The 15,973-nt window shown below is 43.5% G+C and overlaps 1 protein-coding gene across 3 annotated transcripts in view; it reads left to right on the top strand.

Annotated features, from left to right (window-relative positions):
* The window catches only part of ankrd50l (ankyrin repeat domain 50-like), a 34,952-nt gene that overhangs the window by 594 nt on the left and 18,385 nt on the right, over positions 1 to 15,973 (top strand). For 2 of the 3 annotated variants that reach the window (XM_083777161.1, XM_083777162.1), the window contains exon 2: positions 5,803 to 6,778. In XM_083777161.1, the coding sequence (XP_083633287.1) occupies positions 6,318 to 6,778 (461 nt within the window). In that variant the 5' untranslated portion in view covers positions 5,803 to 6,317. Of the gene's footprint in view, positions 1 to 5,554; positions 5,675 to 5,802; positions 6,779 to 15,973 lie in introns of those variants that run through there. The other variant, XM_083777160.1, reaches the window with a different exon arrangement.

The raw sequence follows: 15,973 nt of genomic DNA, 5'->3' as shown, positions 1-15,973 counted from the left end.
GTTGGCGGCTCGAGTGCGGATAAAATGCTCGAAGGGTTGACACTTTGACACTCATATAACGCTCTGTTTAGACTGTACTGTTTAGATTAGAAAGTAATGTAACCTGTTATTCTGGAACGTACGGTAGACCGTCACCGCCTACGGGTAGCCTGTCTTCTGACAAATAAAACAAAACAACCTTATGGTGGCAGTATTATTGCGCTCATGTGGTCGGTCTCTGGCTGCTGTGCTCGATCGTTCGTTTCCACACGTTGTTTACCAAAAACAACAGCGATTTGACATGCTCCAGCTTTATGCTTTCGTACGAAAACTATATATTTTTTCCCCCTTTTCCAGTTCCCTGGTTTGAACAGGAGGGTGTACTATAGTTGTTGTTTGTGTCTCGTTTCCACGCTGAGAAAAGTGACACTGCAGGCGGCTATAATATAGCCTATAGGGACTGCTGACTGGAAGAGACAAGTGGGGTCATCGTGGCATGAATGTAGGTATAGTAGTGGTAGGATAAGGATAAGGATTGCTTCTGCCATTACAGTGGATGGAATGGCAGGTGTCAGTTATCATGCCCTTCACTCCCTCCCCAGTCCCCTCCAGAACACGTTCAGAATTAATCAGAAGAAGCCTGCATTGGTTTTTATGGTCAAATGTATCACTTCTACTCAGTTCTTCTCATTTTATTATTATTATTATTATTACAAATGTTAGGCTTCTGCAGTAGGCTAGCTGTCACAATATAAACTATAGCCACAACACAGACAAAAATCAGACCCGTCTAAAGTGAGTGGTGCTGTGCTGTGAAAAAAAAGATCGATTTGGTTAATTTTATATGCACGCACGCTGAGGAGACGAGAAGAGACGGGTATCTCTCTAGCTCTCTCACCCAGAGGTTCCGAAGGGGGTGAGTCAGTCCCTCTGTCTGTCTGTCTGTCTGTCTGTCTCTGTCTTTCATGTCTGTCTGTCTCTGTCTGTCTGTCTGTCTCTGTGTCTCTCTGTCTGTGTCTCTCTGTCTCACACACACACACATATGATTTAAATCCCACCAGTAGTTGCAGGGGCAAAACGGTGCAGGATTTACTTGGAATGTGCTTTTTCAGGGTAGGCGTTCTTTTGTAGTCACTTCATGGATGGATTTCTTGACTTTTGCAGTAAAAGTAAAACTTTCTGACCATCCATTTCATGAAGAGGACATCTTAAAGATATGAAAAAACAATGTCACGTTTAGTTCTACCCCCAGAAGGAATATAACTTTGGGGCTTTTGCTGTTTTTTTATTGTCTCCACCAGGCCGAAGGCATGGGGAGAGAGAGTGTTTTGTACAAATGGCACCCTTTTCACATTGGCCTATTATAGCGCCACCAGTCCAGGAGGCCACAACCTGACCTGGCCTGGTGGAGACCTGTGCCCTGAGGGGCACTTTTCCCCCCCAGTTGCCTATGTGGTGAGTCACTTCATGACTTGCAGTAAAAGTTAAACTTGGGACAATCCATTTCATGAAGGGGACATTCTAAAGATCTGAAACTATGTCCTGTTTTGTTCTACCCCGGGTAGGGGTATCTAAAAAAAAACTACGGCTCTTTTTGAGTGTTTGTTCTAAACTAAACACTAAAACTCTTCACAGAGACCACTGACATGACAGTCCTTGTCGGTATGATTTCAGAAGTTTGTTTCTTATCAGATATGAGGAGCCTAATGGTACTTGCAGAGCCTATAAGGAGAGTTGCGTCACATCCGTTCACTGCATGGGTTTCAGTCTTCTACAGAGCCTTGAATAGTGAGAAAGCCCTGGCTGAACCCTAAGTTTGCGGAATGCAACTGGAGTCTTTGAGCTCTTTATGTCACTATTTCGAGTTGCATGAACCAACGTGGCCGACCGGCGCTGTTTCTGCCCCCTCATTGACACTACTGTCCAACAGAAGGCTCCGGGGTACTTGTATCCGTTTGAACATCGACCACTACACACAACCCCTTCTACTGCATCTTCTGGCTTTGGCTTTTTTCAGTGCTTTGCTTCTGGATTTTCCTTTGTACTATAGCGCACTCAGCTTTTCCTCTTTCCATTAAGTGAACCTACAGAAAGTGCTTCTGTCAGCAAAGGTGAGCAACGAGGTGTATTCTTCTGTTCTTCTATCACGGCAGAGCAGCAGGGTTCACTTTTTATAGCGTGTTAATTAAAACCTTGTGAGGCACGAGAGCTCTTTGGTCTTGGAACCTTTCCACAGTAGACCCAGCAATACCCTATTATACTGCTATAAGCCAATGACTACTCTCTATCTCTACAGTCAATGTAGGTCAATATAGCCTTAGTACAAAGGAGGCTACCGAGTCCATTTATTATCATTAATGAGTAATACTATGGTCTGGGGTCATTACAAGGACAAAACAAGTATTGGAGCGTTTCAATGTATTAGAGGTCGGGCCACTACGCTGCCCTCACACCTATGTCGCAATGCCAATCCGACCGATATCATGTCTGAGTCATAGGCCGTTTCTCAAGTACCCAAACTTGGGGAGTTCAGACTTGTGTCCTCGGGAGTTCAGACTTGCAGGTTCCCCTCGGGAGTATAGATATACTTCAGAGGACGGGAGGGACGGTGGTTCTGCGGATTGGAATAGCCGCGTTAAAAAAAAAAATATATATATATATACAGCAGCGTGCTGCATGGTGCAGTGTGCTTTATTCGTATTTTCTTTATTGTCAGTTATGTAACCTTACCCAACCCGTTGGCACAAAGCTCAGAAAGCAGCATCCCAGGAATGGCAGCATGGTATAAAAAGATGGATTAACGACATGTCAGAAAACAAAGCAAATCACACAGGATTTGAGAGGTCTCTGACGGGGAATTAGTACTTGTGTTGGTTTTAGAGACTTTTACAACCCATTATAATATAATTTTTATCACTAGATTTCGTAACCCATTTTTCACCCCTGTGTCAATTATCCAATGTGATCCTGGGCTCTACACACCCTCTGCCAACCTGGGGAGAGCAACGGACTTGAACTCATGCTTCCTTCATGTATGAGTGTCCAAGTCGCTCCTTTACACCTGACAGGGAGGAGTTTCCCTCATAGACATATAAACGTAGACGCCCTTTCCGGCTCTGAGGCGCGTGTCACAATTGAAGGCACAATTTTCCAGAGATTCCTTGCAAAGCATTTGCCTTCAATGAGCAGCTTACGTGTGCGTAACATAAGTCCCGGAAAAGACGCGCTGTGATTGGCCAGTAGTCACTTGAGTGACAGCGAGAGACATGGAGGAGTCGCATGAGTGACGTCACTTGGGCAACGATGCAGCGTGCGTTCAGAAAATGCCTTCAGCACTTCTAAATAAGAAAGCTGCAGAGAACTGTTGCTTTCTGTTCACTCTTTAATGTTTTCTGTTAGTAATCTAATCCCCCTGGCTCTGATGTTGTATTGTTGTATTAATAACTTTGTTGTTTGTGTTTATTTGTTTGTCTTGTTTTGTATTCAAAAATAATATCCCATCTCCAATCTCCCAATAAGGTCTGCTGTCGCCCTGTTGAAACTTCACTTGCAGTATAATGACAAGCCCAAAATAGGGATCCCAGGTGAAAGAGGTCAACCCATTTAGACCTTTTCTACAAATGCCTTCCAAATCCTGACAGTTTTCTGAGGAATCCATGTTTCTATATCAGTTGTTCTCAAACATTTCCATGTCAAGGACCCCCAAGATTATATTTAATTGGCTGCCGACCCCCATCTGAAAATATGACGCCCCCCCCCCCCCCAGAAGCAAAGATATGAGTTGAAAACGTTGGCTCTGAAAGAATATATATTCAAAGATTTGCACAACATTCTGATGCGTCGTTATCGTGTGAGAGTTATCAGATAGTCCAATAAACAGGCTGTAAACATAAGTCATGGAATCATAAGATCTGTCATATTTTAATGATTTCCCGAGATACAGTACTTATCCCAAAATGAATGGTCATGTGATATGCATATGCACAGCAAAGACATAGATGAAAGCAAATACGACCTGTTACATCACAAATCAGATTGGATCATATCAGTCCGTGGGTCGGGGCGCCCCTTGAAGCGCAGGCCAGAGGGTTGTCTGTCCTGGAGAATTCAGACACTATATAGAAATCTTTCTGTCTCTCTGTGACCTTGCTTGAGCACAGCTAGGGTGCACACTCTTATAAGTAATGGTAACTGCTTAAAAGGTCTACTTTATCCCAACAATTCCCACGATTTTTCAAAAATAGCAGACCTACAAGCTCGTAGCGCAGCACTCGGTGCCGCACTATGACCTTGTAGATCTGCTATTTTTCAATAGCTAAAGCATAACATAATGCTTTATCGGACGCTAACATTTTGGCATATATTGCTCTGGGCTCTACCAGCTACTGTAACTCCCAGGATTTAATGGTTTTCTCAAGAATCTCTTCCTCTTCCTGAAAAAACTCCCACTGACTCTCAGGTCACACCGGCCATAATAATCCGGCTTTTCCAGTTCCCAGAAGCACAAACTTGATCCTCGCAAGAGTATTTAGTATTCATTTCAAACTCATCAACAGTTTAGTGTCGGTTGGAATCAAGACGAGCTCTCTAAAATACCTAAGCGACGGTGTGAGATGCTTGTCATTGCTCATCAGTTCCAGAGTAGTAAAAATAACCCCTTTCGATGCTCTTGGTGGAGCTACAGCATATTAACCCCTTTTGGTGTTAAACATTCTGTTCTACTTTAGCTATTGAAAAATAGCAGATCTACGAGTGGCGCGCTATGACCTTGTAGGTCATGAAAGTCGTGAAAATGTGACGCAAATCTTTGAATATATATATTTCAGAGCGAACATTTTTAACTAAAATATTGGCTTCTTGGGGGTTTAATCAAGTGTCAGAAATAATCATACCATACATAACCCATTCACACGGATGTTTATACAAATCGGATTCTAGTTTTGACGTTGGTGCCTGGACTGCTTCCCATAGAGGACAACTTACCACACCTTCCTCTGAAATCCCAAAGACTCACAGGCTCGCTGCGAATATTTGAGCAGTAGCATGGTCCTGTGGTTGAACTTTGACCCCCAAACAACCTCTCCCCTGCACCCTCACATGTGTATGAGCGCTCTCTCTCTCTTTCTATTTATGCCTCTCTCTCTTTCCCTGTCACTTGCTGTTTTGCTCTCCTATTTATGTCTATCTCTCTCTCTCTCTCTCTCTCTCTCTCTCTCTCTGTCTGTCGATCTCCCTTTCCCTTCACTTGCTCTCTTGCTCTTTCTATTTATGTCTTGGTCTCTCTTTCCCTCTCATTCCTGTTTCTCACTCACTGTGCGTGTGCGTGCGTGTGTGCGACTGTGTGTGACACTGTGTGTGTTGTTTAAAGGCCAATCCGCTCTTCAGTGCATGTCCTGACATGCTGAGAAACACTAGAGGTGGAGAGAGAAAAAAAAAAACAGACGAGAAAAACTGGTGAGCAGAGAGAGTGGCGGAGAGAGGGAGGGAGGGAGGGAGGTGAGGAAGGGTGTGTGGGTGTGGGTGTGTGTGTGTGTGTGTGTGTGTGTGTGTGAGAAAAAGAGGAGGGAATTCCATCCGAGACTCTGGTGGAATGAAGCAGCTTGAAAACTTGGCAGAGAGAATTGGGACAGAAAGTGTAAGGCAGGCGTTGAGAACAGAGTGAAATTGGAAGACCGTCCTCAAGCCCACCGGCGAGGTGAGCTTAGAGGGATGAGATGATCGTTATAGATCTGTAATGAGAGAAATGTTGTCTCGTGCCTCATATTTTCGCACTCACCTTCTCCCTCTCTCTCTTTCTATCATTGTTTTATTATTTCCTGACAGAGCAAGCGCCAGAATCTAGGTGGGACGGCGGCGCCTGATGGAACGGTGCAAAACCCGCAGACCCTCGTTTTTCTAGAACATGGGAGACGAAGCTGGCAGTGGAGCCGAGCGGAGCTTTGATTGATCGCAAGTGGCCCGTGTGGCCCGGCCGGGAGAGAAACGCAAGCCTTTCCCCCCCCCATGCCCCATGAACTTCTAGTGGACTTAACCTCTGTCTGACTCGTGCTGTTGTCAACCCTTCACCTCACAAAAAAAAAGACCCTGGGCGGGGGACTGACAGCCAGGGGAAAAAACTGCTGATAACAATCGAGAGAGACACCTGATGCATCGCTCCCAGGAACCGGCCTGTGGTGGAGGGAGGTGTGCCGACGTCATCGCCCTGTGAGCTGTCAGACAACTACAGCTGAAAAGCTAGCCAGCCGGCCAGACTGTTGGTGGAGGAGCATGGGACGTCGTGGAGAGGCCAGCATTGTGTCGTTGTTCCCTGGATATCAGATTCCGCCGGAGGGGGCTCAATGAGCAGCGGCGAGTTCAGCGTCGGCGGCAGCCCCAGCCTGCTCCGGGGCCGACGCTTCTATTGCCGGGAATGGGCCCTGGAGAAGCTTTGGCGCTGCCTGGAGGCACGGGCGGCCGTGCCCGGGCGGCCTCCCGCCGGACTGCTGGTGACGGGGGGCCCCGGGGCCGGGAAGACGGCGCTGTGCGCGGAGGCGGTGTGCCCCACCACCTCCTCGGAGCACACGGCCGTGCTGGGGGCCGCCGCGTCGGGGCTGGCGTCGCGCTGCCTCGCCTTCCACTTCTGCCAGAGGGAGGACCTGAGGAGCGTGGTCCTGTGGAGGTTCGTCCTGGGCCTGGTGGAGCAGCTCCGGAGCTCCCCGCTCCTCTCGTGCGGCTACAGGGAGGCCCTGCTGAGCCCCGCGGTGGCCTCCGCCCTGGAGCCTCTTCACTGCCAAAAGGACCCCGACGACACCTTCAAAAGGTTTGTGTTTTAACTAAGTAACCCATTTAGGCCGAAATAAGGTCGAAAGAAATAAAAAAAAGTCTTCTAAATCATGACAATTTTCTGAAAAACCTCATGTTTCTATATCAGTCGTTCTCAATATTTCATGTCAAGGACCCCAAAAATTATTTATAATTGGGCCGCCGACCCCCATCTGAAAATAGGTTGTTCCAGGGAGGGACCATCCCAGAAGCAAAGATTTGAGTTAAAAACGCTCTGAAAGAATATATATTCAAAGATTTGAGGCACATTTTCATGGTTTAAAAAAAATAGCAGACCTACAAGTTCATAGTGTGGCACTCGGTGCCGCGCTATGAACTTGTAGATCTGCTATTTTTCAATAGTATAACATAAAACACCAAAAGGGGTTCCCGCCCAAAATTGATTAATTGTCGTGTTTAAACTTCAGTACCCTTTCTTTGCGTTTATTTAACAACGATGAGCACCTGTAACGGACTGGGACAGCACTTCATTGAGCCTTCATTTAGAATTCTAGTAACGGTTTCAGGGTAGTCAAAGTGACAGTCGTCCCCTCCCTTTATGAGGTAATGGCCTAAAAAAAAGTTTTCAAAGGGCAGAAAGTGCCATGTAGGTGTGGAGAGTGGAGTCTGGATTTACTTCAAGACTCGGTTTCAGTTTTATGTGTACTCAGTCTATTCTCCATGCATGTCACCTCAAAGCCTCGTGTCAAACAAAAGACAAGCCGAGATAGTCAACGTAATTGTCACCCCCTTCACTGGCTTCTATTCTTTTTTATTAATTTGTTTTCTCGACTTATAATGCAGCCCATTCACAGCAGTCACAATGGGCCTCCAGTCTGAACGAACGCTACAATGCTCTTTTACGACAACAACGTCCTTTCAGAGGAGCAAAATGGACAAAGAGGTTGACAAAAAAAAAGAAATGCTTCCAGCAGTCCATGCAGTCAGTGACCAACTCGGTACCGTTCAGTGAGGTCGCCCTTCTTCTTCTTCTCACGAGGAGCCTTTAACTCTGTGTGCTTGTTGTGTGTGTTTACACTGCCATGTGCCCAGGCCTCTAGCACTCAAGCTCCTCTGTTTGTTATCGTCTGGTGTGAAGTACAGAGCTAGATTCCACATTTACCTCTGACTGTATTATACGTACGTGTGTGTGCGCATGTGCGCGTGTGTATGTGTGTGTGTGTGTGTGTGTGTGTGTGTGTGTGTGTGTGTGTGTGTTTTGTGAGGCAGTGAGAGAAAGTGGCTGCGGGGCACGGCATCGTCATGTGAACAGCCGTTGACAAACGGATGAAACATGAGCTCCCGAGTGGAGAGCGAGTGCACACACTGGCTCTTTGCTTTGAAACAGCTGGTAGATTGCTGTGGCCACGCAGTCATTAACCGCTGCCTCAACAACAGTGTGACGGACACGGTCAACACGACAGGAACCCACAAGAGCGTTCCCGTGAATGGCCCTATTAATGTGCTGTTGTTGGTTGTACAGCCATTCATGGGTTGTCTGTCACCGACGGTTTTAGGAAAGGCAAAGATAGACCGTCCGTCGTGGGCAACGCTTGCCCTTCTCTCGCTCGTTCCTTCTCCCGGCTCGACTCTTGGTCAGAAAGGCTCGGTTTGTTTGTTTTCAACTTGTCTGTTTCAAATCCACCCACGATTTGTTTCGATTCTGGAAAAGGCTATAGGTTATCCACTTTCAACATGGTGGTGTCCCTATTTCGGACAAACATGGTCACCTGTAGGAAAATGCTTTCGCACACCTATAAATCAGGCGTAAGCATAGGTTGCGTAGGCCAGTGGACATCAATGAAAGGAATGAAAAATGCACCCGTACACTGTATCTGCTCGGTGCATGCATTTTTTCCTTTTAATAAGGCAATGTTTCCTCCGCATGTTCTTCAGGACAAACAAATATGTTCAAAAATGGCTGATCTACAAGCTCACAACGTGCCACGAACGTGACACGTTGTCAGCTTGTAGATCGGCTAATCTAAGTATACTGTATATGGCTTAAGTGCTTCTGATGACACACGCCTCTCCACACAGCCACGCCCAATTACACAGTGAAGAGGTCAAGAGGCCACCCACACAGTCTATAACCTGTCGTAGGACCTCAAGGACTGCCTGGGAGCGGAAAGCCCGGTGGGGCAATTAAAAGCACATTAACCTCCTCCCCTGCAGTGCCGAGCATGTGGCCAGGAAGGGAGTGTCTCTCCTTTTATCAAATTACTAACGCGCACCTAAGTGTGATAAGCCTGTAATCTAGCTGTGTTTGGACGGCTGCCCAGGGGCTGCTTTTAAATCTGCTCTGGAAACGGCGCTACACTGTGTCATTTAGCGCACAGTGCTCAAAAATGGACTCCTGTGTTTGTTAACGGTTGTTCGATAAATCTGGCATTTGAGCGAAGAATATTGATGAGAAAAATGCACCCAACTGAGCAACACACTGTAGCCATTTGCATTCCACGTTTGGTTTTTGGTGTTTGTTTTAAACTGTGTGTGGATATTGCGTGCATTCTTCTCTTCCCCTCGTTCTCGAAACAATCCCAGGGTAAAGACGGATAAGATAAACACATTTATTATGTGCTAAAACTGAGTGGTATTCTGTTGTTGTAGTGAGTCTGAATGAACTCAACAGCCATGCACCTGATTAAGCTTGTCCGGCAGACTTTAATGTTAGCCAGTCTAATTAAACAAGCCACAATGAGGCACTTTTAGTTTTCAGTCTTTAATAGAGTTGTCCCGATACCATTTTTTTCAGACCGAGTACGAGTACAATAGTCCAGTAATAATGTCATTTGACCTCAAACTAATAACAGAAAAGAATTTGCCTGGAATTGTCTGAGTGTTGAAAATGGCATGTACAGTATGGCCACCATTGGCATCCAATATAAGGCAAATATTTTCTAGATTTCCTTTTGCTTTAAGTAGCATGTGACATGTCAAAAACTAGGGGGCTTTCATTATTCTGAATCCATTCCAAGCATTAGTTTTGCACAAAAAAATATAGCCGTCAGGACAAATGTGATGTGGTGGTCAGCACATTGGGGCAAGTTGCTATGGCCACATTTTATTGAAGATGCAAAATTAGCAGATTTTTATTTATTTTTTGCAATTAGTTTGAGGTTGATCCTGTATTTTCCATAGATTTCCTGTACTACAACAAGTACTTAATGTTTAGTACTCACCCGAGTAACCAATACCAGTATCGGTATCATCGGTACCATTTTGGGCAGGAACCCCTTTTGGTGTTAGCATTATGCTATGCTTTAGATATTGAAAAATAGCAGATCTACAAGCTCATAGTAGATCGATCCTACGAGCTTGTAGGATTTTAGAAAAATCAAAGAACCACTGACATAGAAACATAGCTTTTTCATAAAATTGTCAGGATGTATAGAAGACATTTTAGAATCTGATCTCAGGTCAAAATGGGTTAATATATAGGTGCCGGGGTGCCGTGTCATTAGTCAGAAGGTTCATTGTTCCGAAATTACTATCCCTATCTCTAACCCTAACCTAAACCTAACCGCAAGCACGGGAGCAAACCTAAACCTAACCGCAAGCACGGGAGCAGTGCATGTTCGGACTAACGGGACTTCGGAACTATGGGTAGTTCCCAATATATATACCTGCACAGTTGTTTCTAGGTAGCAGTATGCTTTACGTTATTTTTTTAGTTTGTCAAGGTAAGCAAGCTGTTATCCTACAAAAATAGACTGCACACTGGATCATGCTCCCATGGATAATGCATTACCACCGCCAAGGTGATGTTTGGAGTGTCTAGCTCGATACACACGTGACATTGCACACGTATTTCTTTTAGCAGATAAAACCTTGTTCAATCATGTATTTGACTTGATAAAGCTATGACGCTTACCCAAACACAAATGTATGTATCAGAGACTTGCATTGGGTTGTTGTACAGTAGTGCTAATTCAAGAGAAATGACACAAAATTGTCATAATAGTATAATATTATATGATGCCGGACCAGCAAATTCTGATAATTATGGAAAACTCTTGACAGAAACTTGGAAGAGTAATGGTACATCCTGTTTGAGGTCTTACACATAAATGTGACACATTCTATGAAAGTGCAATACTTCTATCGCAGTAACCATTTTCCTCAAGTCATTCTTTTTGGCACACTTCCACACTTTACACTTCACGTTGTGGCTGTGGGAGAGAGTTCATATCCGCAGATAATGTCTGCTCTGTTGCATTACATATGAGCTAAATATATGAGTCATTGCATTTAGAAGAACTTGCACAACGTATGCTAGCATAGGAGAAAAGATTGAAGAGCTTGTTCATGTTGGGAGATGTGTGTGTGTGTGGATATAGATCGAGACGACAGATAGACGAATAAGTGAAAGATGAAAAAACATAACGCAAAAGTCTTTGAGGGGCTTCAGAAGTGGGCTACCTATTGTTTTTGGGTGCCCATAAGCCATGCGAGAGGACTTAGCTATTGGAAAATAGCAGATCTACAAGCTCATAGCGCGCCACCGAGTGGCGCGCTACGAGCTTGTAGGTCTGCTATTTTTGAAAAATCGAAGAACGACTGACATAGAAACATAGCTTTTTCAGAAAACTGTCAGGATGTAGAAGACGTTTTTAGAATCTGATCTCAGGTCAGAATGGGTTAAGTACCGGTACATGAGCTTTGGAAAGGGTGCCCACTGGGCTGGCACATGATAAGAGAGTGGAAGTCATCCGACTGACTGCAGCAGGAACCTCCTGCCGGTCAGAATGGACAGAACAGCGGGCAGAAGACTCGCTCTCACACTCACACACACACACACACACACACACACACACACACACACACACACACACAGAAAAAAAGAAGCTGTGTTCTGTATGTTTGTAGGAGACTTTGTGTGAAAAATCCATCGCAAATGCCAGCATGAGTGTGTGGTGTGTGTGTGTGTGTGTGTGCCCAGGGCGGGAGGGAATCGCATCCCAGAGGTTCCATCGGCCTGAGTCATCAGCGGATCGCTGCGCTATCCAGCACCAAGCCTCAGGAGAGAGTATAGCGCTGAGGCAGAGGGAGGGAGGGAGGGAGGGAGGGAGGCAGGCAGACAGGCAGGTTGGGTCAGGGATTATTATGAAGAAGGCCATGATGAGATGATGGGAACTTGACTGAAAAGGCCTGCCTGAACAGGAGCGATCTTGGCTCGCTCCCCCCGAAACATCACCTCATGTGCCGCTATAGAAATCGGCGTTATTGTCGCTCAGGCATTTCTCCAAGAATTCCGACACGATTTGTGCTGCATAAATGGCGCTTCTTTCATTGCTCCAGTGTTTTTTTATCACTGGCCTGTCAGTCTGTGTTGCCAGCTCAGTGATGGAATGGCTTTCATTATGTCTCTGCCTCTCTGTGGAGTTAGAATCTGCTCTGCTGCCTACTTTTATAATGTGATGCAATAACAGAATCTTCCCTCTCTGCCTCTCTCTCTGCCTCTCTCTCTCTCTCTCTCTCTCTCTCTCTCTCTCTCTCAATTCCACGCGCCACACCACACCCCTGGTTAATTTCAGTGAGCGTTATTGTCATGAATGTTATATGAGCAATATTTGCCAAAGTCGTTTTGATGCAATGGGAGGTCGTCGTAAAAGTTTATAGGAGAACATAATGAACATATTGATGAACGATGACACTAATCCACACGCCCTGGTCTGTCTGTCTGTCTGTCTGTCTGTCTGTCTGTCTGTGTGTTTGTGTCTCTCTCTCTCTAGACAGCTTTCACATACTAGCGATATCAGAGACACACCTTGACTCAACTTTTGATGATGCAGAAGTTGCAATTGATGGTTATAATGTGTTCAGAAGGGATAGAGACAAGCATGGGGGTGGCGTTGCCATCTATGTGAAACATGATATTCCGGTAAAAAAGAGATGTGACTTAATGATGAATGAAATTGAAGCATTATGGTTACAGATACATATACCACATTTAAAACCTATTTTAATTGGGTGCTGTTACAGGCCACCAAGTGCAAATGCTAAGTATCTGGATAACATCTGTGAAATGTTGGACAAAACAGCTGATTATAATAATGAAATTTACTTCCTGACAGATATGAACATAAATGCATTTAATGTCAATTGCCCCATGTGGAAGAAAATAATGTCTGTTGCTAAAATATGTAACCTGTCTCAGCTAGTAACATCGGCAACAAGAACTGTCACAAACAAGTTTGCTGTAACAACAAAAACATGTATTGATCACATCTATACTAACAGACCCCAGCAATGTTCCAAGGCAATATCAGTAACAGTGGGTTGCAGTGATCATAACTTGATTGCAGTTGTTAGAAAAACTCATATACCTAAAGCTGGCTCTAGGATTATTTATAGAAGGTCTTATAAAATGTTTAATGAGGCATCATTTGAGGGAGAAATAAGTAGTGTAAGCTGGTCCGATATATGCAATAATGAAAATCCAGAAAAAGCGCTAAGTGAGTTCATGAAAATGTTTTTGGAGATTGCTGATAAACATGCTCCAATGAAAAAATGGACTGCACGGTCAAAAAATGCTCCCTGGTTGGACTGTGAATTGAGGAGATTAATGGCCAACCGTAATGATGCAAAAAGAGCTGCAGATAAATCAGGGTTACTATTGGATAGGCAACATTACTGCAAACTTCGAAATGCAGTGACAAAATTGAATAATAATAAAAAGAAGAAATACTTTGTGCTTAAAATTAATGATGCTAAAAATGATAAAAAGATGCTGTGGAAAACGCTGAATAATATAATGGGGAGGAATCCAAACATGTATAACTCTTTTATAGAAACAGACGGGTCATTTATCACAAAGCCATATGAAATAGCAAATTATTTTAATAATTACTTTATAAACAAGGTGGATAAACTGAGGAATGACATGTGTACAAATACAATAGGCAACAATGGGTCAAATAACAACATCACAAATTGTATAATGAGAGGAAAGGAGTGTATGTTTGGATTTCACCAGGTTGTGGAGGGAAATATTGAAAAAACGCTGTTACATCTATCGGATGACAAACCTTCAGGCACAGACAATCTTGACTGCAAATTACTTAGAATAGCAGCTAAATATATTTCAAGGCCCTTATGTCACATATTCAATAAATGCCTAGAGTATGGTGTATGCCCCAAGATTTGGAAGGAAGCAAAGGTTATTCCACTGCCCAAGGATAAAAGAGCAGCATTTGCTGGTCCAAACAGTCGTCCGATAAGTCTTCTTCCAGTACTGAGTAAAATTCTAGAAAAGATTGTATATGATCAGATTCAAGACTATCTAGCAAGTAATGAGCTGATAACAAACTGCCAACATGCATACAGAGAAGGTCACTCCACAAGCACTGCTCTGGCACAAATGACTGATGATTGGCTAAAGAATATGGATGATAAGAGACTTGTGGGGACAGTACTGTTAGATTTCAGTGCTGCTTTTGATGTTATCGATCATGATTTGTTATTAGGAAAGCTTGAATGCTATGGTTTTGGCGCTGTTGCTTTGTCTTGGATGGGGAGCTACCTGTCAAAGAGAAAGCAGAGGGTATATTTCAACGGAAGCTTTTCTGACAGTAAGGAGCTGCAGTGCGGGGTTCCTCAGGGAAGCTCATTAGGGCCTCTCCTATTTTCGATATTTACTAATGACTTACCTTTGGTATTGAATAAATCTAATGTAGTAATGTACGCGGATGACTCGACAATGTACAGTACAGCATCTACAGTAGGTGAATTAAATGATATACTAAAGTATGAAATAAAAGCAGTAGCGGATTGGGTTGATGAGAATAAATTAGTATTGAACATTGCTAAAACCAAGTGCATGGTGTTTGGATCTAGACATAAGCTAGAGGGTGATCCTCAACTGAGCCTGTCACTTGCCGGGAAGCCAGTAGAACAGGTAACAGAGGCTAAATTACTTGGAGTGGTACTAGATCCTAAACTTAATTGGACTAAACAAATTGACAATATAGTAACTAAAATGGGAAGAAGTATTGCCGTAACCAGGAAATGTTCTAGCTACATAACACTAAACACTAGGAAAGCAGTAATTCAAGCTCTAGTGTTATCACAACTTGAGTATTGCCCAGTCATCTGGTCATCGGCTACAAAAACAGACATACATAAATTACAAATAGCTCAAAACAAAGCTGCCAGATTAGCTCTCCAGTGTTCCAACAGGACACACATTGCAGAAATGCACAGAAATCTATCATGGCTTACTGTTGAGAATAGATTACATTCACGTATTCTTACGTTTTTCAGAAATGTATTAATGGACAAAAAACCACAGTATTTCTCTGAACAGGTAGCACATGTAAGAGACGAACATAATCATATGACTAGACAAGCCAGTTCGGGTGTTTTGGTGGCACCTAAACCAAGAACAAATATTCTTAAATCTTCTATTATCTATAGAGCAGTAATAGGTTGGAATGCACTACCAAAGTGTATAACCAATACAAATACAAAATTCATCTTTAAAATCAAGTTAAAAGAACACCTTATGTAAATCATACTGCAGTAACCCTGGGAAAAGAACAATTCAAATGTATAATGTGTTGAAAGTGATTTTTATTTTTATTTTTTTTATTGCTATGTTTCTTTGTTTTTTATTTTCTCCTATGTTCTTTTTTTTGTTTTTGTTTTTTTCTTTGTTTTTCTTATTTTATATTTTATTTTACTGTTTTATGTTGAGTTAGTGTTTGTAAACAATTGTAAGTATTGCCTATGTTAAATGTTTGTCTGTGTCGGACCCCAGGAAGACTAGCTTTTGTCAAGGCAAAAGCTAATGGGGATCCTTATAAACAATAAACAATAAAACAATAAACAATAAACTGGAATTAGGAACAGCTGCAGGACATGAGACTAATTAATTAGAGCGACACAGAGAGAGAGAGAGAGAGAGAGAGGAGTGTGTGTGTGTGTGTGTGTGTGTGTGTGTGTGTGTGTGTGTGTGTGTGTGTGTGCGTCAATTTAACAAAGGTGCAGATGATCAGAACACTTTGGGTAATACTATCTTGTGAAACTATAAAAAGGATTGTGCATTTTCTGTCCGAGATATAGTTATACAATACACATCCTTATAGAAGGTGTTAGCTTTATACTTTTGATAAGCAGCGTACACACAATGGTTTGTATTCCTTAAGGTGCTTGTATTCCATTTGACATCCTTCTCCTGTCACAGCAGCTC

The sequence above is a fragment of the Protomyctophum parallelum genome (genome assembly GCF_964188405.1).
Source record: "Protomyctophum parallelum genome assembly, chromosome: 11".
Taxonomy (NCBI): Eukaryota; Metazoa; Chordata; class Actinopteri; order Myctophiformes; family Myctophidae; genus Protomyctophum; species Protomyctophum parallelum.
The sequence above is the reverse complement of the archived record's forward strand: the minus strand, read 5'-3'. Positions and strand labels throughout refer to the sequence as shown.